Source organism: Peromyscus maniculatus, chromosome 7 (assembly GCF_049852395.1).
Source record: "Peromyscus maniculatus bairdii isolate BWxNUB_F1_BW_parent chromosome 7, HU_Pman_BW_mat_3.1, whole genome shotgun sequence".
NCBI lineage: Eukaryota > Metazoa > Chordata > Mammalia > Rodentia > Cricetidae > Peromyscus > Peromyscus maniculatus.
In genome coordinates, this window is record NC_134858.1 from 57,671,481 (window position 1) to 57,696,769 (window position 25,289).

Here is a 25,289-nt window from a genome sequence, read left to right on the forward strand (position 1 = left end):
GCCATGCATATGCTTAAATGCCCAACATTTCTAACCAATGGGCCAATAAAGCCCAGGGCTCTAGGCTAATTCATAGAGACCAAAGGTTCTGTGTTCCAATAAACCAATCAAAGCAGCCCCAAGCCCCTATGTGGAAGAAAAAAGAGCCAGCAAAATTAGACCAGTGGCCAGTGGCCATCTGCAAAGTTCTCAGAGCTCCAAATCACAGGGAGAAGTTAAGAGGGCGTAGAACCAAGGACCAGAAACATATGTGTTCCAAAGCTGTTATCTGAAGCAAGCTGGGCAGGAAGGGGTTTGCGGCCGAGGTTTGGAAGAGGCTTCTTCTCCCTGAAGCTCTGTTCCCGTTCCACCACCTGCCAAAGGGGAAAAGAGAGCACGCACAGCCAGGGTTCAAAGCGGCTTTACGCAAATGGTTTCGGTTGAGTGCAGATGTCCTTTGAGAAGTTCAGAAGACTGTAGCTCCCGCCAGGGAGGGGCTGGGCAATAAAAATTAAGACAGTGAAAACCATCGCTTTCCTGGCTGACTACTGCGTACAAACGCATGATGAGGGCTTGACCCGATCTGCCTCTGTTCCCCACGACTGGTTAAGATGAGGGGTAAAAGGCAGCGTAGGAGACAACTGACAGGCTGGCTCTGCACCTGATGAAAGAAGGGACCCCCTCCCCCCAACACTGCGTAGGCAGGGAGAGGGAGGGACTTGTGGTGTGATGAGTGCGTTTCCCTCAAGGAAAAGGAAAGCTGTTCCACAGGGGCATTCGGGGATGCGCCCAGAAGTCAGGAGTCAAGGGACACAGGCAACAGAAGTGGATGGAAGGTGGTTCTGGAGCGACTCCAAGTTGATCTTTTTATGATGTTTTCAGATTTTAGTGATGTTCGTGTATATGGTACGTTTGTCTTTGTGTATGTGTGCATGGCACAAGTGTGCAGGTGCCCGAAGAGGAGGGCACTGGGTACCCTATCCTGAAGCTGGAGTTACAGACAGTCGAGAGCCACCTAACATGGGTGCTGGGACCTGAACTAAGGCCCCCGGAAGATCAACAAGCTCTCTTAACTGCTGAGTATCTCTCTAGTCACAGGACTAGGAGTTTAAAAGGCCTCTTTTTTTTTTTTTTTTTTTTTCATGAGGAAGCCAAGCTTTAAGAAGACATTATCCTTGGCGACCTCTCCACTGCCGCTCAGTGGGTGAAGTTCATAGGGTGGTACCCGTACACTATCACCCTCCAAAATAAACCAAAGCAACAACCTTCAGAATGGACCTGGTCCTCCTGGGAAGAAGCCCTGGAGAAGACTTCAACCAGACATTGTCTTGAGGCATCTTCTTTTCCAGAATCATGCTGCAAAATCAGCTATGTCCCCAAGAGCAAGTCGCCCGCTATGCTCACCTGTCCTGTGTACCTGGGGGGGGGGGGGGCCTGGGCTGCCAGGGCAGCTCTGGAGCTGTGTTATTCAATGTGACCCAAAGGGAAGAAATAAGGACAGGGGAATGGGCATTAGGGAAAACCAGCTCCCATACAGCAGAACAATCAATGGTCAAACAGAAGCCAAGATGGCAACTGGAGCCAAACGGGTCATTGATTCCACACGGGCACCTGAGAGTGCAAGGCAGCGTGTCCTCCCACGGGGGAAATCACTTTGATCAGAAGAAGAGGCATCCTTTGGAAGTGAACCAGCGGAGCTCTGAGAGAGAGGCATTCAAGCAAAGACTGTTTTCACACCCTACATTCTGCTCAGCAAGGCATCCCCGAGGGTGGTGTAAGGGACAGGGGGGTAAACTTTAACTGGCTCTAGAGGTGGTAACATAGGAGGATGTAGGAAGACCCCAGATATTCCATCAGCCTGGCTGGCTAGGCCCCTCATGACCTGTGACACCATGGGCAAGCCCCTGCGCGGCTCCTCTGTCCAGCAGCTAAAGAGAGACAGCCATGCCTGTTCCTTCTGGCTAGTGTACAGACTTGGTGAAATCACTCCCAGGAAGTGCTGAGCACAAGGCAGGGCTGCGGTGGCTACTCCCCAGTGGTGGTTCCCATGAAGACTGCACTGCTCTAAAGGTTAAAGAGAGAGCCTCTGACCTCAATGTGGGGACCACAGCAGAGGCTGAGAGCCAAACATGGCACTGAGAGCTATGGAACGGCTTTGCCTAAAAGAACAGTGAATGCTTTCATTCTTCTGGTATGAGTAAGAGAAGACCTCTTGGGAGTCCACGCTGCTGCCAATGTGGGCTGTAATCTGAGCTCCAGCGGCTCTTGGGACTACAAGGGTTTAAGGGGAACTGAATGGGATTACCTGCGGGGCAAAGGGCCTGGCCAGGGCAGATACTGAGTGAACATTGGCTCCTAACCCCTCTCCCCTGGGGGGCCTCTGAAACAGTGTCCCTTGCCTCTGCGGCTGACCCTCTGCGGCCTGAAGAAAACTTAAGATTGATTTTCTGCAAGTTCTGCTGAATCCATTAACACAGTAATGATAATGATTCTAACATGAATTATGGTTTCTGAGTATCTTTTATGTGACAGGCAGAGGAAGCAATGCTGTTTCCCTTGGATTCTGGATCAATCTCTTCCACTCGGAATTTGTATATTAGTATGCTACTTTCTGTGTGTGTGTGTGTGTGTGTGTGTGTGTGTGTGTGTGTGTGTGTGTGTGTATGTGTACATGGATATGCATGTGTGCACGTGTGTGCATGTGTACATGGACCAGTATGTGTGCATGTGTGCATGTATGTGTATATGCATGTGTGTATGCAGGTGCACATGTGTGTTTATGTGTGTGGAGGTCAGAGGACAAACTTGACTATGATTCATTCCTCCCCTTTCCTTCTTCCTTTGCATTAGGATCTCTTTCTGCCCCAGAGCTGCCGGGCTAAGCTGACTCACCAGTGATCCCCAGAGACCCTCCCATCTCCGCTCTCTCTCCTGTCCCTATGACGACAAGTGCTCACCATCACAAACAGCATTTTCACATGGCTTCTGGGGCTTGGACCCAGAACCTCATGCTTGCAAGGCAACCACTTCACCAACGGAGCCAACTCCCCAGCCCCCTACACCGTTTTCTATGGGTCCAATTACCATATATCACTCCATCTTTTTCTTCATTAGAAATATGGGCGCGGGGGTGGGGGGGAATCACACATAATTGTGAATCTTCCTTGCATTAAACGACTCCCTTTAATTTAAGGGTGCATCTCTTGCTCTTAGTTCAGTGAAGGATACAGAGATTCTTCCCAGAGTTTTACCTGACCTCTAAAAATGTTTAGCACAGTATATTTAAATAATGTATGTGGTATTCAAAATGCTGTCGCGTCAAACACCTGCCAGGGCTTTCTGCATGTGACCACCACTTAACCACCAATGCAAACAAGTAAAATAGGTCATGTCTCTCATTTTAAAAGAGGAAACTGAGGCTAGGGGACATTACACAGCCTGCCAAGCTGGTAACGCTGTGGTGCACAGATATCATTTATTATATTAATGAATCTTATTGAATGGATGACTGATAAGCTCTTAAGGAACATAGACAATTGCAAATGATAAGTTTTTAAATGCCAAGTTCACATTCATAGCAGATGATGGACACGGGCAACTTAGAATGAGAAATTACTAGAAAATGAAAAACAAAACAAAACAAAAAACCCTGTTTCTCTAAAGCCAGAAAGAAAATGTCTTCAGCACTAGAATGAAAGGGACTGTATGCTACCCTTGTTGAGGAATAGGGAAATGTCTGCCCATTGCTGCTGCATCCACAGGGGCCCATGAAGATCAGATGTTTCTACAAGGACAAGGCTCATGAGAGATTGAAGAAAATATTGTGAGCCTGGAAAGCAAAACACAGGCCCCAGGGGGCTTGGCCTGGCCTGGACCAGGCAGCTGCAGCAGAGTCCGGAGCAGGCAGAGAATCTCAGTAGTTAAGAGCAGGGGCTTGGACTGAGATAGCTTAGTTAGTAATGGGCTTGCCTTCCCAACTCAGGGACCTGGATCCAAGCCCGGAACCCACATTAAAAACAAACAAACAAATAACACCCCCCCCCAAGGCATGGTGTTTATAATCCTAATGCTGGGAAAGCAGAAATCTCTCTCTCTTTCTCTCTCTCACATACAAGCATGCTCTGGGACTCAGGGCTTGTCAATCATTATCTAAGCACAGAATGCTTCTCATACTATAAAACGAGGGAGGGACAGTGTGAGTGTTTAGGTTTAGACATGAGCACTGTCAAGTTAAGCCAGAGCCTCGGATGGTGAATTGGCTTCCTTAGCCACTCTGGAAAACTCCCACAAAATCAGTGACTACCCCTCATAGCCCCGGAGATGATACATTTGAAGTCACCGTTACTCACTGAAAGCCGTGTCCACAGGACCTTGATCCCTCTGGACCGCAATCCTGAGCCACATGGTGTCTCCAGTAAAGGACACACAACAGTGACTACAGAAGGTTCTATCACCTGCTGACAGGGACATCTTGGTTTGTGTAACAGACTCCACATTGCCCACATAGCAACAAAAACCCTAAAACACATTTCCTCTACTGTACCCCACCACTATACAACACATAACTTATCCATATGTTATCTCCTCCAGCACCTGGTGACTGCCAGCGACCCTTAGCTCATGACCACATCCCTTCAGTCTTTAAGAGCAGCATCTTCAATCCTGCCTCCATATCACTTTGTCCTCTATATCTGCTTATCAAACCCTATCTGCCCATTCTGATAAAGACTCAAGGTTGCATTTAAGTCCCCTCCCCACACTGTCCCTCCTTTTCCTGCTCACTCCCCTCCTGCCGGTCCCTTTGCCCACTCAAATGTGACATCTACTTTGATGTCACATGTATTCTGCTACTCTCTCTCCCCCGACCATTACAATCGATTCCTCTCCTATTAAGGTCAGAATATATTGACATATGTGTATGAACATGTGGTAATGAAACCCATTGCTTTGTATGCTGACTTGAAATATTAATTGTAGGGCCGGGCGGTGGTGGCACACGCCTTTAATCCCAGCACTCGGGAGGCAGAGCCAGGCGGATCTCTGTGAGTTCGAGGCCAGCCTGGGCTACCAAGTGAGCTCCAGGAAAGGCGCAAAGCTACGCAGAGAAACCCTGTCTCCAAAAACCAAAAAAAAAAAAAAGAAATATTAATTGTAAAACTTAAAAAAAAAAAAGCACCTCCTGGATAATCCAGGATCATCTCCCCATCCCAAGATGCTTAAATTAATCATATCTGCAAAGACCGTTTTCCGAATAAGGAAGCGTTTATAGACTCCAGGGATTAGGGACTGAGAGCCTTGGAGGGGGGAGGGAGGGTTATTCAGCCTCCTGTGCAGAGGAAACTGCCACTCTAGGTGAAGTGTTCTGCTTCTTGTTGTTAATGGAAATAAGACAAAGACCTCTACATGCAGGGGAAGGCCTGTGAGGTCGATAAGAAAGCAAGGACCTGAAAGACCCGGGGCTGCCAGAGGGCTGTGAGCACTTTTTTCCGAGCACCAACAGAAGGCTGGGCAATACAGTTACAGCGGCCACTCTTCATGCCTCTACTGTGGTGATGTCCCCTGAATGCACACTGTGAGCTCTGCAGTGGGAAGAGCAAGTTCCCCAGGGTCAAGACCTCTGCACTGAAGTCCCACCCTGCCCTACACTATGGCAAGACAGTGTGGCCATCTTTAATTCAGCGCAGTGTCTGGGGGGCGGGGGGTGGCCAAGACTGAAGTAATGCACATAAATGATCGTCACTACTACGACAGATTCAGCAGCATGTGCAGGCTCCAGCAAGCAGCACCAGTGAAGGAAATGCCAGTTACTCACACAGGAAATTCCCCTCTGTCCTTAATGTAGGCAATTGAGGCCACCACTAGGCATGCCCTGAAGCCCCAGGGTTCCACAGTCTAAGCCAGGATCCCCACCCTCCGGATCACAAATATTGTAGGCAGGCTTTTTCCATGGTCTGCTGTCTCTCTCTCTTCTTGAATCAGTTTTGAATGGCTTGGAGAGGGTTCAATGCAGCATTCTTCACAGCGACTGTGATCTTTGTTCTGATAACTAATGGAATACTTCTGACACTTACCAAAATGCCACGAGGAGTGAACAAGGGCTCTTTGGAGGCTTGTCTAAGATTAGAGTAACCAAGGCCTCACGATCTGGCTCCAGTCTTCCCTAACCTACAGGCATCAAAGTACACAGAGGCGAGCCCAGCCCTGCGACAGACTGAGGACTAAGGTTCGGCATCCAAAAACCATGGCGCATTCAAGCGAAACCAAGGCGCATTCAAGCGCTTATCTGCTTAGCATCCACAGGTAACTTCTTGTCAAACAACTCAAGGGCCACGTTGTATTCCTGACTCACAAGGGACGGAAACAAACCTTGGAAGAGCGAGAAAGTCAACAACAAAACCAGGACACAGAGCTTGTACGGCAAACACATGGGCCTGCTTTCTCCTTGCCTTCCCGGCACGGTCCAAGATGGCTTTCCAAAAAGAAACACCGACAAGCATTATGCTTCTCTTCTCCTTACCATGTGGTTTCTAAAAGACTCCCTCAGCCTCACCCCACCCCTGAACTAAGTAATGAAACTCCCTAGGTATCTAGGGAGCGCTGGGAAGAGTGCCTCACAGCAACGCTTCCTCTCCAACAGGAAGGGAGCCCTCAGCTCCAGGAGCCCTAGGACAGAATTAACATATTATCCCTGAGTTAACAATGGGAGAACGTGAATGGCTTAGGACTGAGTGGGTGGAAAGGGTGGACCTGGGAAACAGAGGATTGCTACCTGCAGCCAGGGCTGGGTCAGGGCGAGGTGGGACGGGATAAGAGAACCCGTGATGGAGATGTGCTCCTATCTGTCCTGTTTGAAAACTAATGAAGCTTGGCACGTGCGTACATGCGTGTGAGCACACACATTCATACACATAAATAATAAAATTTTAAAAAATGCACACACATAACACACAAGCACATGCATATAAATACACATGTACATGAGCATGCTTAAATACATACATATAAGAAGTTATAGAACAACTCCCCAAGACTATCTGCTTAATGATATTAAAATAGCTACATTATGTTGTTTTGAGCAGTTTTATATTTTGTGAAGAACTTTTACAGCTGTTACCTCATTTGACTCCCCTCCCCCCTATGACACACCCCTGTGGTGGACAGAGGACATGCAATTATCCATGTTTTATAGATTACATTAAGCAATTCCCCTAGGTCTTGCCATCAGCTAACGATGAATCTGAGACAGGAAGTAGGACCTAATGACTCCCAGCTCCAGGAACTTCAACAAGGTAAGAAATGGGAGTTCTTCTAATGCAAAAAGCCTGAAACCCGCAGCCCCCCCGCCCCAGACCAGTGGAAGTGAGTGACACTTAAGAAGAATCCATAGGACGAGACAGAAGTCTGAAGACACGGCTTTGAGGAATTGTAACATCCATGCATAGAGAGGAGAAAGGGAAACTGTTAAATGTTCCAGAAGCATGCTTGAAAACATGCCTACGAGCTGAATCTCCTAGCCGCCTTCTTTTCCATTTATACTGGATGTCGAAAGCAAGGGTAGTATTATTTAAAACAGTAAATAGTGAAACGCTTGCTTAGCATGCATAAACTCAAGTTTTGATGCCCAGCCCTGTGGGGATCAAAGGGAAGGGCATCCTCAGCTACATAGTGAGCTCAGGGCCAGCCTGGGCTGCATGAGACCCTGTCATAAACACATACAACAGCCTACCACTGTGACACATAAAAGCCCTTGACGACAAAACCATTTTACTTCACCAGTGTGGAAACGAAGGCCCAGAGAAATGAGGTGACTTCCCCAGACCCGAAGCATTTGTGAGAACTAGGAACAGCTATGGCTTTGGGATGCAGAGCTGTGGACGCTACACCAGCTGCCTCGGGCATGTCTTAACTTCATTATTATAACCACTCCTAATTAATACCACAAGTTGGAATAAAAACACTTAGGGGTAGGGTGGGGAATGTGTGGTTTCCCTCCTTGTTTTTCTGAGAAATATCACCTAATTCCACAAACAACAACCAGGGACACTGTAGAAGGGTGGTAGGTTGTCCAACTTGAATGGAAATTTTCTACCACTTGGAAATCCTAAAGATCTTGAGGTATTCTAGTCTAACAGGCTGGCTAGTGTCAGCCTAAAGGATTTCTATCAACCTGTAATGTTACTTTACATGGTAAGGAGACTTTACAGTTAAGATTAAGCCAACGGGGTGCAGTGATGTCTTGGCGGTTAAGAGTGTTTGCTGCCCTTCCAGCGGGCCCAAGTTCAAATCACAGCCCAAACACATGCCAGGTTGCTCACAACTGCCTATAACTCCAGCTCTAGGGGATCTGACAGCCTCTTCTGGCTTCTGCAGGTACCTGCATGCATGTGCACATACCCACACATTAACACACAAATACATATGTAACTAAAAAATAAAACATATCTTTAAAAGACAGTGAAAATATAGAGATTGAGCCTAAGAACTTAGGACAAAATTGTTCTGGATTGTCAGCATAGCCCAGTGAAATCACACAGGTCTGAATAAGAAGGGGGAAGACAGATCAAGGACAGGAGGAGGAAATAACAGGCTAGAGAGTGAGGCTGTAATGAAACAGACAGGGAAGCCACCAGTCTGTGGAGCACAATGTATGTAAATGTTAAGAGTCATTCAGATCTATTCAAGACCATTATTAGAGTTAACCATAGTAAGTTCTCATTGTGACCACTCCTTCTCATGTTCATTTTCCCGTAAATAAGCAAAGATGGTGGGGGATGGGGCAATTTGACTCCCTGATTGGAAGATGGTGGACTTCTCCATGCTGTTTTGGCTACTTTGGGTAAAAGGATCATTAGTCAAACAGCCAGTTAACCTACCATTATACTGGCACCAGCCATCCTGAACACGTCATGGACATAAGCAGAGAACCACACAAGGATGGTGGCTGACTGCACCAGCTCCCGGCCTCAGTTACTTCCACTTGGAACGATGTATACCAGATATTTTGCTATTACAAGCCTCGCTGAACTGTACGTGACCTTAAAATAATTTCTTCTTAAGCCACAGGGGGGGATAATTTCCTTGGCTGCCTATCAGGGAGCCTGTGACTGGGACTGAGGAGGAAAGACTATGATTGGCCCAAATACAAAACCTCATTAACATGTCAGGTGTACTGTGATTGGTCCAAACACCTCTTCCCTGACTATATAAACAGGTCACTCAGGAACACTTGTGAGCTTCGAGAGACACTCCTCCTGTGCGGACTCCACTGGTGTAGCCACATTAGCCTCAGAAAGGGCCTTTTTTTCAAGTAGTCTTTGCCTATTATCAGCAGTAATAGGCAAGGGGCTAACTAGGAACCGTGAGGAAGAAGCAGTGGACGTAACAGAGCAGCTGTGGCAGAGACAGCTGAGCGGTGAGCAGGCTCTGCTGGGAAAGCAAGGAGGCTGTAGGAAGCTGGAGAAGGGAACCAACAGGCGCTGGTCACCAGTCAAGTCTCTAGGGATGAGGGATGAGGGGCTCAGACCCAGGGCCAAGAGCTGTAACAACAGGCTGCTGGTAAGGGCTAATGAATCCCAACGTGCAGGCCTTCAGAAGAGTTGTTTCACTTGTAGGGCTAAGGGGTGCTCTACTGGAGGCCAGTACAAGAACTATAACATGGTGCTGTATGGTCTGGAGAGTGACCTATGATGGCCGTACTTTCAGTTTTGAATAAGGGAGTTTATTACTTTCACAAGCTGAAGTGAAATAATAAATAGCAAGAGATAAATAGACAGATAACGAACATCTTCAAGTTGGATGGTCAAAACATCTAGCAGAGACCAAGGAAGCCCCATTGAGGCAGTCAGCTGGAGTTGCCAAGTGAGCTTTTTCTCCATGGCTGAGCCTCCCACATGGGAGCTTGCTGAGGCTAACCCTTCAGTGTGTCTCCCACTGTTCCCATTTTCATATCATAGGGTAAATGACAGGAACCTGTGTCAGGGGTGCTTTACCTTCCAGCTGTTTTCAAGGGCACAAAGGCTTTTGTCCATTGTTTTTAGAAAAATATATTGGATGCTGGGTGGTGGTAGCACATGCCTTTAATCCCAGCACTCTGAGGACAAAGGCAGACAGATCTCTAAGTTCAGGGCTAGCCTGGTCTACAGAGCCAGTTCTAGGCAGCTGAGTCTACACAGAGAAACCCTGTCTTGAAAAAAAAAATTGCTAAAAAAATATTTTTCAAACACACACACACACACACACACACACACACACAGCCTATCCTGGAACTCACAGAGATATGCCTGCCTCTGCCTCTGCCTCCGCCTCCCAAGTACTGGGATTAAAGGTGTGCGCCACCACTGCCCGGCTTCAAATATATATATATATATATATATACACATATATATACATATTTTTTCCAATATATTTTTCATAAAATATATTCTGATTATGCTTCTCTCCCCCAACTCCTTCCAGATAATTTCCACCTCCCCACCTCCCCAAATCACACTCTTTCTTTCTTTCTTATTACAAAGTGAACAGGCATCTAAAAAATAGTAATAATAAGTAAGATAAAATAAAAACAAACAGGTCAGAATAAGACAAAATAAACTGGGAGGAGGGGGAAAGAGCCAAAGAAAAAGCACAAGAAACACATATAGACCAGAGATACACACCTTCGTACACACAGAAATCCCATGAAAACACAAAACCGGAAATCATAATATATATAAGCGAGACACCTGTAAAGTTTAAAAAAAAAAATGCCTAGACAAAGCATTATAAGACAAAAAAATACCCAGGAAGATTCCATTGGGGAAAACTAATTTTCCTCTGCAAGCGGACCTCAGTTGGAGCTAGCTTCTGGGTAAGGGATGAGTGAGGGCTGTGTCCACTTCCCCTCTCAGTGCTCAGACTCCATCTGGCTCAAACCTTTACAGGCCCTGTGTATGCTGACCCAGTCTCTGTGAGTTCATATGTGCTTCAGTACAATGTCTTTTTTTTTTTTATCTAATTCTTTAAATTAAAATGTGAAAACGTTATTCCCCCTCCCCTTCCTCCTTCCAATGCCTTCCATGAGCCCCTAGCCCACCCCCTCTCAAATTCATGGCCTCTTTTTAATTGTGTGTGTACATATGTATATATGTATTTATATATACATATGTGTGTACATACATGTATAAATAGATAAATAAAACCAACTGAGTTCATGTAGTGTTGCTTATATGTATATGATTTCAAGACTGAACAATTAGTATTGGATAACCAATTAGTGGGCTCATCCCTGGGGAGCTGCCTGTAGTTTTGTCTAGGGTTAGAGCCCCTAAGATTTTCCCCTTCCATGCTAGGATGTCAATTAGTGTTGGCCTTGTTCAGATCTCATTTTGGTAGCCATATTGTTGAGGTATCATGGGTGAAGCTTCTGTCATTCCTAGGAGACAGTCTCACAGCGGACTTCCTGGTCCTCTGGTTTTTACACCTTTCTTCCCAAGAGGACATGTCTTTTCTTTTGTTGTTCTCTCCTCCCTGTCACACGCTTGTGGGGAGTGGCAGCTCACCTCCAGTGAAGGGGTCTCCAAGGCCACTCGACATAAACATGCTTGGGTCTGAAGCTGGTGCACTGGTAACCCCATTCCTACATCCAGCTACATCATCCATCTCCATGAGCTCCAATAGAACATGACGCTTTCTCAATATAATGTCCATTACATACCTGGTACTGCCCCCATCCACCCACTGCCACAGCTCACTGCTGCCAACACCGGGAAACACAGCCTCCCAAAGAGCAGCACTTGACAAACTTCTCCTTGCCCATCATGCTTCTTACCTGAGTGGAGCAGAAGGTCCCTAGCCAGCCGAGAGGCAGCAAAAGGGAGGCCCATAACGGGAGGGCTGGCCTCTGGAAGCTGGAAAGGGAAGGAAAAATTCTCCCTGACACTGTAGAAGGAGTATAGTCTTGCCAGCAACTCAGTCTTGGACTTCTGGCTTGAAGAGCTCTTTACATGATTTGTTTTCATCGTTTTCATTATTTTAAGCAATTAAGTTTGTGGTGAGCGGTCCACCATCATCAGAAATAAATGTATTTATTACAGGACTAAAGGAGCAAGCCTGGACTCCTCGGCCAATAACTCCTGCTTTCCTGAGATGGGTGGGGATGAGAAGGCAGGAGGCAGGGCTAACACTGTGATCCCAGGGGCGCTAAGAAGAACTTTAAATGAAATGCATACGTGGATACACAGCCTGTTTTAAAGAGAAACAGTCGGCCTTCTGGGTTCAGGGGGCTTGTCTTTTTCAAAGGATTTCTAGTTCAGCCTTCCACAGGACAGAATGGTCCCCCTCTGAAAAGGAGGCTGTGGACTTCCCCGGGCTAGCCTGGATTTCATTTACAGCCTGAGCTCCAGCCCCAACAAGCCCTTTGCTACCTTAGAGCCCGGCATGCTCACTCCTGCCTCTGGGTCTCCCTCTTCGGGTTTACTCTTCGGGGAATGCCCTTTTCATGCAGGCTGTACTAAAGCCTTTCTTCCAAATTCAGCTCACTGATCACCTCCTCCTGGAAGCCTTCCCTGGCTCCTCCATTCTTTTTCTTCTTGTCCCTCAGTCCACATTCTGAGCAGCACTCTTGCCCCTCTCTGGGCCTTAGTCATCTAAGTGTGCTTTTGCTTCCTGTTTCCCCAGCATCAAGAGCCTCTTGAGGACCAGAAGGCTGAAGCGTTCCTCTTGCATCACCAAGCCACGTCCATGCCACACATGTGTCAAGTCTTTTTTTGGTTCCTTCCCATTTTCCCACCTAATAAGAATGCAAAGTCATCCTTCAGTAGTGCTCTCTCCCAAGAAGTCACTTTGACTGCCCAAGAACTAGACCCACTTCGAACTCCCACAGCCTCTGCTCATACACATCACTGAACATGGGGTGTGTCTTCTTAAGACACGGAGGGCCTTGGGAGTCATGTCTCTTCCACCTGTCTCTTGTTGCGGGGTCTAGCATAATGCCCGATGCCCAGAAAACGCACAAAGGAAAGTAATGGAGTAAAAAGAAAACAAAAGACCACACACACAACAGCAATGGCCTGGTCATCTCTATTGAGCCCTAAGATGCAGAGAAAGACCTGAAAGCAATTCAATTTCCACATTGTGATGATTAGGGGTTTTGTTGTTCTGTTTTAATCATATATTTATTTTTATTTTATGTGCGTTGGTATTTGTGAGGGTGTGGGATCTTCTGGAATTGGAGTTACAAACAGTTGTAAGCTGCCATGTGGATGCTGGGAATTGAACCCAGGTCCTCTGGAAGAGCTGCCAGTGCTCTGAACCATTGAGCTGGAGAGATGTCTCTAGCCCCCTTGTGACTCTTAGTTTTAACTGTCAGCTGGGTACAACCTGGAATCACCTCCTAGGAAGAGAGTCCCAATGAGGGGTTGTTTAGATCAGGATGGAGGGAGGGATATGTCTGTAGGGGACTGTCCTGAAGTGGGTGTCACCATTGGTTGTGTCCTAGAGTAAGAGAAAGGTAGCTGAACAGTAAACACGGTGTGCATGCCTTCTTTCTCTCCTCCCGGATGTGATGCGATTAGCCTGCTGTCTTGAGTTCCTGCCTTGACTTCCCGGAAATAACCGAGTATTACTCGGACTCACAAGCAAACACAACCTTTCTCCCTTAGTTGCTTTTGACAGTGTGTTTTACCACAGCAACAGACGTGAAACTAAAACACGTGAAGACCTGGCACAGCTACCTTTTCATGCTAGCCAGTGTTTCCTCTGGGCTTCCCTCAGAGCCGGCCCCACCCCCCCCCCCCCCCCCCCCCCCCCCCCCCCCCCCCGGTAAAGGCAGTTTCTCTGTTACAAAAGTAACAGGGTAGATATTAGAAAACAATTGCACTTTCCACTTCACACAGTAATATTTCTTTATCGGTCTAGTTAATGGGTGCTACCATTAACCTTGAAAGGAGGGAGCTTTCTGCTAGATGGTGACAGCGCACACCTTTAATCCCAGCACTCGGGAGGCAGAGGCAGGTGGATCTCTGTGAGTTCAAAGCCAGCCTGGTCTACAGAGTGAGTTCCAGGACAGCCAGGGATACACAGGGAGACCCTGTCTCAAAAACTTTAAAAAAAAAGAAAAAAGAAAGGAAGAAAGGGAGGAGATAGAGGGGAAGAAGAGGAGGAAGAAGAAAGGGGGCTTCTAGCAGGGCAAATGTGGGGTGGGAATGACATGCAGACTTGGGTTTCAACCTGATCCCTCTTCCCCAGGATCTTGAAGACGACACTGACTCTGGCTTTCGAGTCTGTTACCTATAAAACACTACTACACGGCTGTGATGAAGACGCCATAGCTGTTGCACCCATGAACTCTCAGCAGCAGAGGCTACCTGCTGAAGACGAGCCATCCACATGCCAATCATGGATGGAGATAGGACTCCTAAAGCCCCACCTCCCCGAAGAGCTAGACAGTGAACCGACAGCAGCTAGGAATGGGGTGGCGGGGGTGGGGGGTGGGGTGTTGGGATCACATTTCTCAGTGGTGCAGCCATAGGTAAGTTGTCCTTGCTCCAGTACACAACCCCCTACTCATGTTCATTCTTGCGATCCTAATTAAATGCCGTAAGACACGGATGGACACACACACACACACACACACACACACACACACACACACACACGAAATAATAAAGTAAAAATAAAATGTCAGTAATTGATATCTGCCCATAAATCATCCCTGCAATTCAGGTCTATCTGTAGAGCGTGGATCAGGGCATTCTGACCTGACTGGGTATCTCCAAAAGGAAATGGGTTCTGTTTCTCAGGGGAGTTCTGGGAAGCCCAAGCTTCTTAGCCTCTTTATGCCCCAAACATCCAAAGGAACACACACACACACACACACACACACACACACACACACACACACACAGAGAGAGAGAGAGAGAGAGAGAGAGAGAGAGAGAGAGAGAGAGAGAGAGAGAGAGAGAGAGACTGAATTTTTACAGATGGCATTACATGTCTGAACACCTACATACACATCTCTAAGACGTAAAGGCTGAGATCTTCAGTGCCTGCTGGGAAGGAGATTAAAAGCTACTGAGTGCCCCATTCCCAGATTCCAGCTGGCTAACAGGTGTGATCAAACCAACCGGCCAATGAAGGCAAGTATAAGGAAAGCAGCTTACGGGGAGGGAAGGCTTAGAGCGGGTCCTTGGTCAACCAGAGTGCTCAAAAATGACCCGAAGTCCTCAGGGAAGTGGCTGCTGTTCTGTATACTGTTTTGTGGAAACTGAAATCAATTGACTATTAAACATCAACAGGGTGCATCTGTGAGGCTGTGTTCTTGACTCTGAGGATCGAGTCTGGCTTGGGACATCACCTGCACTGAACAAACATTTTGAGAATGGACAAGACCATCATGGTGGCTTTGTTGTTACAAAAGGAAAGTTTCTCCAAGGAAACGAGGAGACACTTCAAAGAAGATATATAAATGCCCAGCAAGGCATGGAAAAAAAAATAAATGCAAATCCCAATGAGATGCTCCTCCAGAACCGTTAGGATGGCTTCCATATGAATGCACAGACAGGATGCAGAAAAACTCAAACCCTTGTGTAATGTTATGGGGACATGAAGTGATACAACCACTGGGGAGGGCAGTGTGTCAATTCTTCAGAAAAACTGAGACTAGAGGGCTGCTGGGAGGGCTCAGTGCCACCAAGCCTTGACGACGCAGGTTCAATCCCTGGGACCCACACGGTGGAAGGAAAGAGAACACTGATTTCCAAAAGTTGCTCTCTGACCTCCACACACACGCCACGACAGATGCTCATGCATCCACACATACAATTCAGAAATGAAAAATAGAAACACAGTGTGGTTCCAACTTGCTTCTGGGCATCCACTCAAAAGAACCCAGAGTGAAGCCATGAAGAGACCTTTGTACACCCGTGCTTATGGCAGCCATTATTCACAATCATTAAGACCTGGAGGCAGGCCCCAGTGTCCATTGATGTATGAATGAATAAACAAAACGAGGCACATACAGGCAACAGAATATTATTCTACCCTCAAAAGAAAGGGAGTTCTGCCCCATGACAACATGGATAAACCTTGCAGACATTAGGCTGAATGAAACAATTCAATCACAAACGACACATGCTGTCTGACTCCATTTAAGTAAGACAGTCAAAAGACTTGAGGCGGAAAATAAAATGGCATGGGCCCAGGCTGGTGTAAGGAGAAAGTGGGAATTACTGGGTAATGGTTCGAGTCTGTCTGGGAGGATGAAATGAGTTACAGAGATGAATGGTAGTGACTGGCCACCAAGAAGAATGCTTTTACTGTCGCCGGGCTATATACTTAAAGATGACTAAGATGGGGTGGTGGGGAAATGGCTCCGTGGGTCAGGTGGAAACCTGAAGCCTCACAGGAAATGAGATCTAGTCCAGGAGGAGACCTGGGTAACACAGCCTGGGTGCAGCCAGGACCCCAGGTTCCCCACCCTCTGCTCCTTCCTACAACTTGTTCAGAAATGCCTTCGGCGGCAGAGAGTGACATTCCTGAGCTGTTGAGTCAGGGCAGTGGTAGTCTGAGGTGGCATTGGGCAGGGGGAGTTCCACCTTCGGGTCTTAGCCAGTGGGTTCCATAAAGGCATGCAGTCGGCTTCGTCCTCTCTCCCTAAGGTTGTGCCCCTCAAGTGGTCGAAGGGGAAGGAGTGGATGGCAGAGGAGGGGAAGGCATTGGGGTGAGTCCTGCCAGAGCAAACAGCAGTGTGCACCCCACACCCATGGAACTGAAGACACTTTTCACAAGAACAGACGTCCCCCACAATTTCTTAAAATAAGCGCCTATGGCCTGGAAGGAACCTTGTTATTATGTAAACTCTGGCATCTCTTTTTTTCCCCTCCAATCAAAAAATTGAGTTCAAATATATACAACAGGGCTGGAGATGTAACTTAGCGATGAAGTCCTTGACCATCATCACACACAAATGTGTGTGGGGGGGGGGCGGGTAATCATGGGTGGATGCTGGCATGCTCACCCACGTAGTTGTTTGTGGAAGCCAGAGGTTGATGTCAGAATGTCTTTCTTCAGTCACTCTTCCTCCAGACATGCTCTTTCACTGGACCTGAAGCTCGCAGGCTCACAGGTTGGGCTAGACTGCTCCTAGCTTCCTCCTGTCTCTGCCTCCCAGAGCTGGAGCTACAGATGTATATGGCGTGTACGGTTTTTATATGGCATGGAGCTGGGGATATGGACTCAGGTCTTTAGGCAGACCATTGTGGCGGGCCAGGTGTGGCAGCAGGAGTGTGAGGCGGCTGGCCGCATGCCATGCACAGTCAGGAAGCAGGGAGAGATGGACGCTGGTGCTCAGTGCCCTTCATTCCATTCAGTCCAGGGTGGCAGCCCAGGGAAGGGTGCTACCCAGTTAGGGTACATTTTCTCACTTCACTCAACAAAATCTAGAAAACTTCTTACAGACACACCCAGGTTCGTCTCCTGGGTGATGCTAGACGCTGTCAAGTTGGGAATCAATATTAACTCACAATCGGTACCGTCATTCTTAACCTCATAAGAGATATGAGACAACTGAGGGTCAGGGACTGGAAACTCTTTGAACCCCGAACTCTCTAGGAGAGCTCTAGCAGGAGCACCCCCCTTGGAGGCTGTAGAGCAGAATACAGTGCACACACGTGTTTGCGTGACAACACGTAGAAAGGCCTGCTATGGAAGCAGGTAGAATAAAAACGCTCCCAGACAGAGCTCATTAAATAAATTCTGTTCACAGCAGGAGGCTCAACCCCACCGCTGCGGGTAGTCTTCCTGTCTGCCCCCTCCTCTACCACCATCCAGCATGCGCAGGACCTAGAGGGCTTACCCATCTCCTGTCACCACAGTGTAAGGACCCCCCAGAAAATGGGCCGTGGCTTTTGGTTTTCTTAACCCCTTTGGTACCTAGGACTAGATGCCGAGAGGGGTTTCCTGATGAAGGAGGTTGGATAGTCTGAGGGAGACACTTGGGGTAAGGCTTGGCTATGAAATACCTTCCACTTCTCAAGACTGCCGGCTCCCTAAGCAGCGACTCTGACCACACCTGCTGGTTATCAGCTGCCTCCCTTTCAAAAACACCCACAGTGGAAATAAGTCACAGGCTGCACTCTGTTAGACCTGTGTGTGCCAGACCAGCTGCTGCTTCTGATGTGAGTCATTTTGAGTGAGTTCCCACACTCTTCAGAGTGTCTGCGGGCTTGTGTGTAAAATGTGAAGAATAGTGTCTGCCTAGTGGAGCTGTGTACGTGTGTTAAATGCACTGTACATGAGCCAGAGTCCAACGTGGTCTCTATTACTGTGATTGGTACTGTATCATCACACTGAATGACATTTGCATACATGTCCTCTAGCCCTCCAGAGTGGTGGCTCTCAACTTCTGGGGTCTGTCCCTATACTACTGACCTGCAAACTGGATCCCCAGTAGATAAGGAGGGGGTGGGGACTTATAGCTCTTTTTAAACAAGCTATGACCTCTCCACATACATACATACATACTGCAAGAGATTGTGGTATGTGCTCACCAAACTAGAAAGTTCTGCAAGACGAGTTTAATTTCCATATTCCTTTCCAAACAAATATGATGTTCCAAAGACCAGTGGCTCCCAAACTGGGTTGGATTAGAACACTGTCTCTGTCTGTGGATGAGCCCAGAGATTCTGAGGTAGGTTTGGAATATGGTGCAGATGGCGTTTCCAAAGAGGTGGGAAGACAGGGGAGTCTAGTCTCCAGGCAAGGCTGAAAACCACTGCACTGTCTGGGTCTAGAATCCACTTTTCCACAGCACTGGCCTTGAGGTGCTTTGCAGAGCAAGCCAGCTTCCATCCAGGGTACAAACTGAGTTGCCATTTCAGAATGATTTCGCAGAAAGGATTCTCACGCTTAAAAAGCAGTAACTTGGGTTGCGGAGACGGCTCAGTCAATAAATTGCTTGCCACACAAGCATAGGGACTGGTATTTCATCCCTGAGACCCCACATTTAAAAGAGCCAGGCATGGCAGTGTGCACCTGGAACTTCAGTGCTGGGGTGGGGTGGGGTGTTAGACAGAAACAAGAAGTCTCTGGGACTCAGTAGCCAGTCTTTTAGTAAGTCCTAGGCTCTTAGTCCAGGGAGAGAACCTTTCTTAGAAGAGCAAGCTAGAAAGCAATTGAGGAAGAACATCCGACATCAATCACTGGCCTCCACACATGTCCATGAATGTAGGGAGCCAGCACACACACACACACACACACACACACACACACACACACACACACACACACACACACGGATAGGTGGTGGAGAGTAAGAACATGGTAAGTTTGCAAACAACTGCTCCAGCCTGCCAGTAAGGACCTTACAGTCCCACAGAGCAGTCTGTATCCACCGTAGTGTCTGTTCTGGGGCCCTCCTTTATTTACGCACTGGATACTGCATAAATATTTGTAGGAAGGTTGAATCGTTCTATTTATTATATGGCTCCAATTAAGTTCTCAGTTGCTTGGCTCAGCAACCTAACAGTTTTTACAAGCAGCTAAACACCAACGGCCTCCGCCTCAAATCTCCAACCCACAACAGAGAACAGAGCGGCCAACTCTCCATGGAACATGCTGACATTTCTCCTTGGGGTTAGATATACTGTGCGGGCGCCTAATGACTGATAAATATAAGCAAATGTGGACTGCGTCAGGCGGGAAGAGCCCAGCATTCTTCAGCAGCACAGGCCTCCCAGCTAATATTTGGATTGTTTCATCTGAAACTGTCAATTTACAAGAGCATGGTAAAAATGAGGAGGAACCTCACAGTAAGCAGGGAACTGGCCCTTTGTCAATAAGTTGGAAGAGACAAGGTACCCTGCTATCAAAATGCTCAGCCGAATGCCTGCAGCCTGGGCATGAGGCTCACAGATCTCCTGGAAGCTCAACCACAGAGCCCTCTCCCCTCCCAGGATCTCCCTCCCACCCCCGGGGTTTCTAGCCCCAAAGCCGGTGCCCACAGAGACCTGAGTACTGAAAGGACCTGGGAGTCTGACGCAGCAACACCTTCACATTTCACCTCACTGGCTGGCTCTACAACTCTGGGTTGTCACTCACACTCCTCAGTCCCCAGACGTTGAGGGTATCATCCCTGCTTTATCATCTCCTTAGAGCCACCACCGCCTTGATGTGAACCCCGACTCTTCGCCCACTGCTTCTGGGGAAAGCCCAGTCTCAAGCGAGCCTCTGTCTCCTGGCCTCTAAGAGGAGAATAACCCTAGCGCCTGTCTCAGATGTCAGCAGGAAGCGGCAAGAGCAGCCCCTGGCACGCCATGGGCACACAGTGAGCCCGAGGGATGACCTCACCTCGGTTTGGAAATCAGGAGTTCTGAAAAGCAAGTTTTTGTCTTTGCCTTTTTATTATGTTTTGGTGACAATCCTCACTGGGCAGGAAACATGATCTTCACTGGTTTAGGCTATTTAGAGTCTTATTGCTAACCTATTTGGTAGAAGCATTCACGGTTCCTTGCAGAAACTATCCTGTGTTTGGCCATGGAGGCTATGCCACATCCTACAGGGATTGTTAACCATATGTGAAATACATCCCGAATTCTCTCTCTAAAACGTGGACAACTTGTGATTATCCAGGTCTGTTTAGGAGACCACACTGTTTAGCAAGTCTCTGTGTCTTGTGTCCTGTCTTTAAATCCACACAGCCTGTGACTAGTGGTTTCTAGTCCCCCGCAGCACAGTGGTGCCATCTTGGCACCCAGGTGTCTTCATTAGGATGACTGTTGCTGTGGTGAAACACCATGACCAAAAGCAACTCGGGAAGGAAAGGGTTCATGTTTCACTCACCACTCCATATGACAGTTCATCATTAAAAGGAGTGAGGGCAGGAACTCAAGCAGGGCAGGAACCTGTGGGCAGATCCTGGAGGCAGGAGCTGATGCAGAGGCCATGGAGGGGTGCTGCTTACTGGCTTGCTCCTCATGGCTTGCTCAGCCTGCTTTCTTACAGAACCCAGGACCACCAGCCCAGGGGTGGCCCCACCCACAATGGGCGGGGCCCTCCCCATCAATCACTAATTAAGAAAATGCCCTACAGCCAGATTGTATGGTGTTTTTCTCAATGCAGGCTCCTCCTTTCAGATGACTCTACCTTGTGTCCAGCCAGCACACAGGGTCCCCTCCTCCTCTCCCACCTTCACAGGTCTCCCTGAGGTGTGACATCTAATGGCTTCTCCGAATTTCCTTCACTTTTAGAAGTAATTTTTACAACCAAAGAGCAGGTAGGAGTGGCCTTGGTTACTGTAGAGGCTGCAAAAATAAGTCAGAAGCTAAGTGGGGGCTGGGGAAGTGTCTCGGGGAGTAGAGCAACTGTCTGCAAGAGGAGGACCTGACTTCCATCCCTAGGAACACACTGAGGGGGTTGGGGAGCAAAGCCAGGCAGAGCTGGGGAGGAGGAGACAGGTGGAATCCTGGAGGCTCCTGATTGGTCAGCCTCACCAAAGCCGTGAGTTTCTGCCAAGTAAGGGATTTTTTTTTTCCCCCAAAAAAACCAAAGGGTAGACTCGGCCTGAAGAGCCACACCAGATGCTGTTCTGTGGTCTCCACTGGCCTCCACAGGCACATTTATGCACATAAGGGGTGAAGGCAAGAATTCCTCCCACTCTGCAGAACGAAGGCAGTGACTCCATTGTGGTCCAAGGCAGGGACAGACACGGGGTCCACGGCACACGCACATACCTTCTCTCTGAGGGTTCTCGGCCCCGGGACTGCGGGTGTCGGCTGCCCCGAACCACTGTGGGGCCTGGGCGGCTGGCGTCGGAGCCCACCAGGGCCCGTTGCTCCTCACGGCTTCGATGCAGCGGTACTGAAGTGCGGACAGCCGACACAACGTGGCCAGCAAAGGGCAGCGTAGGGCCACTGGGCCGCAAGCCTCCGCGGCCACGGTAGGAGCTGGGCAGGCAGGGCCGGGTCTGCTCCATCACACCACCGCTGCAGCTGCGTGAGCAGGCAGACCAGGGGCCCCAGGAGCCCCAAACTCCTGGTGAGCCACCACCGCTGTCCTCTGGGCTTCCATCTGCTACTGCCATCCGCTGCGGAACCTGCAGAGACAGAGAGACAGAGGATGAATAGGATCTGAACCTGAGAAGCTTCGGGCAGGGCTAAGTTTCTCTACTGGACCCATGTGGACACAGGGTACAATAAAGAATCAAGACGGAGTGCATATAATTCAGCTTGGGTCACAGTCTATACCAACTCAGTCATAGGAGACAATTTAAGTGCCCAGAAGCCAGGAGAGTCACAGTACAGTCCTGGCTTTGGGCACTGTGATGGCGAATCTTTATTATCAACTTGACTGGATTCAGAATCACCACGGAAACACTCATCTGGGAGGGTTTTTCCAGATTAAGACACAGTAGGAAGGCCCACCCTATGCGAGGATGGCGCTATGCCATAGCCCGGGGTCACTGACAAACACGAGCAGCCTCATGCAGCATTGATCCCTCCCTGCTTTCTGACTACACCCAAGATGCCGCCAATTTCCTCCCTCTCCACCATGGTGGGCTGCACCCTCAAACCATGTGTCAAAGAAACCTTTCATTAAGTTGATTTTGTGGGATATATGTCCCAGCAATGAGGGAATTAGCTAATACGTGAGTTGCGGTCTCAAAGAGCAGGTATGGAGTCTTCAGGAGTCCGGTTCTTCAACTTCCCGCTGGATGCCTCTCCCCCAAACCAGAAGGCCTGGGCTCCCCTTAGCTGCAGAGAAACCTGCCCGTGTCTCCCTGCAGGAAAAGCCAAGGGCTGGAACAGTTTGGAGGCTGTGCCCCTGAGCCAGGCTGCTGGGACGGACACACACACACACACACACACACACACACACACACACACACACTACCACCTCCTCCTCTTAAACATGACTAGGAAGCTTCTGAGCACCCAACGCCAGTAAATTTGCTAAGAGAATGGTCCCAACGCCTTCTAGGTCATAAGTGAGGTTGCCCTTGCACAGCAAAGTTTGGCTTTAAGAACGTGTTAGCAAGCAATCATGATCACTTTCCTGCTTCCATACACACCAGAGGTGGGCAACATCATAGTACGCAAGCTCTAGCCAGAGTAATTCCACACTTTGTTGAGCTGGTCTTTCCAGAGACCTGCCATGCCGGGCACTGTGCTGAAAGCCTCTCCAGGGAGGTTCCTTTGTTCTGCAGAGGTGAACTGAAGTGCCAAGATAAAAGGCTGCACACGTGTTAAAGGTTCTGCAGGGCTGACTGACCGACCTGAACTTCTGTCATTACGGAGAGCTGGAATGCTGCAGTGACAGACCTTGGGTTACCTTGGGGTAACCTTGGGTAATCTTGGGTTACCATTACCATAGCCATTCCTTGCTCACCTCTGAATTTGACCTAACACTCTTGGGGCAAATCCTTTTTAGAATGTACAAAGAGACCCCCTAACTTTCACCAACCCAAAGGCTAAGAATGTCATTAGATAACATCTTAGGCTTATAGACTTGGCTGTGACCCGCCCTACTGATGTTCCCACCAATGTATTTTAAATTTACCTTCTTTGATTTTTTTTCCTGTTACTATAAAAAACATCACAAATATTTGAACATCGTGTTGGGATAACCTGAATCTGGTTTCCTGGACCATGGCCACTTACACTTGGCTCCAGAATAAACTCTCTCTTCTTTCCATTGAAGAGGAAGCTATGTTTTTCTCTCAACATAGTCACATTCTGAGCACCAGCTGTATACTTGGCTCAGAATCAGGCCATCTTCTACTGTATTTCTGTTGCTGTGATAAAATACCCTGATGGTAAGCAACTTAGGGGAAAATAGGTTTGTTTTTTTATAAAATTCCAGGTGAATTATTACAAGTCAAAACAGCAGGAATATGAAGCAGATAATCACATCATATCCACACTCAAGAGCAGAGAAAGATGAATTGATGTAGGTACATCTACTAGAACTTACTTTCCCCGTTCTCATACAGCCCAGGGCCCAAACTTTGGTATAGTGTCATCGACAGTGGACGGGGTCACCCCATATCAGTTATCATAATCAAGAAAACCCTCCATGAGAAGGCTCACACAATTATGGTTTCATAGGGGCTCATAGAGACTGAACCAACTACCAGGGAGGCTGCACAGGACTGACCTAGGCACTCTGCACATGTGTTATAGTTGTGTAGCTTGGTCCTCTTAAGGGACTCCTAACAGCAGGAACAGGAGCTGTCTCCGACTCTTCTACTGGTTTCTGGGACCCTACTTCTCACACTGGGCCTCCTTGCCCAGCCTTAGTACGTGGGGAGGTGCTTAGTCTTACTGCAACTTGACATGCCAAGTTTTATTGGTACTCATAGGAGACCTGCCCTTTCCTGGATGGAGATGCAAGAGGAGGGGATGAGGGTGGAAAGGAGGTAACAGGGGAGAAGGACTGGGAGGAAAGGATGGGAGAGGAGGCTACCGCCAGGATGTAAAATAAATAGATAAAAAAAAGAAAGAAAGAGAGAGAGAGAGAGAGAGAGAGAGAGAGAGAGAGAGAGAGAGAAGGGAGAAAGGGAGAAAGGGAGAAAGGGAGAAAGGGAGAAAGGGAGAAAGGGAGAGAAAGGGAGAAAGGGAGAAAGAGAGAAAGGGAGAAAGAAAGAAAGAAAGAAAGAAAGAAAGAAAGAAAGAAAGAAAGAAAGAAAGAAAGAAAGAAAGAAAGAAAGAAAGAAAGAAAGAAAGAAAGAAAAAGAAAAAAGAAGACCCTCCTTGGACATGCCCCCAGGCCCACCTGATCCTGATACTTCCTCACTGAGACTTTCTTCCCAGATGATCCTAGAGTGGGTCAAGCTAGCAAGCTAACCACATCAGGCCCTGGCAACAGAGGAAAGCACCCAGGTCCACACGAGCGGCCGCCCAGCAGGTTACGTTGTCAACACATGATGAGAAGGCTCCAGGAGGGACAGGCTGCCTTGGCTGGAGGGATGAAGTGGGAAGCTTGAGAAGGCCTCCCAGGGTAAATAAGGGAGTTCCAGCAGAGGTGTGACTGCTAAGCACCTGCTGAATGTCTAATTGCATACACAATATTTATTTATATTTTATGTATGAGTGCTCTGTGTGTATACCTGCATGCCAGAAGAGGGCATCAGATCCTATGGTTGTAAGTCACCATGTGGTTGCTGGGAATTGAACCCAGGACCTCTGGAAGAGCAGCCAGTGCTCTTAACCCCTGAGCCATCTCTCAGCCCCCATAATCTTAGTCTTATACCAGTCCACTAATCTCCTTATATGGAAGGGAAACTGAGGCTCAGAGACACTATGTGGCTAGCTCCCAATTACTATACTGGGTTCAGACAT

The 25,289-nt window shown here is 48.1% G+C and overlaps 1 protein-coding gene across 2 annotated transcripts in view; it reads right to left on the minus strand.

Moving 5' to 3' along the window:
* Positions 1 to 25,289, minus strand: part of Thsd4 (thrombospondin type 1 domain containing 4) — a 579,159-nt gene that overhangs the window by 462,576 nt on the left and 91,294 nt on the right. For both annotated transcript variants that reach the window (XM_016003663.3, XM_076575392.1), the window contains exon 4: positions 21,684 to 22,045. In XM_016003663.3, the coding sequence (XP_015859149.1) occupies positions 21,684 to 22,045 (362 nt within the window). The remainder of the gene's footprint in view (positions 1 to 21,683; positions 22,046 to 25,289) is intronic.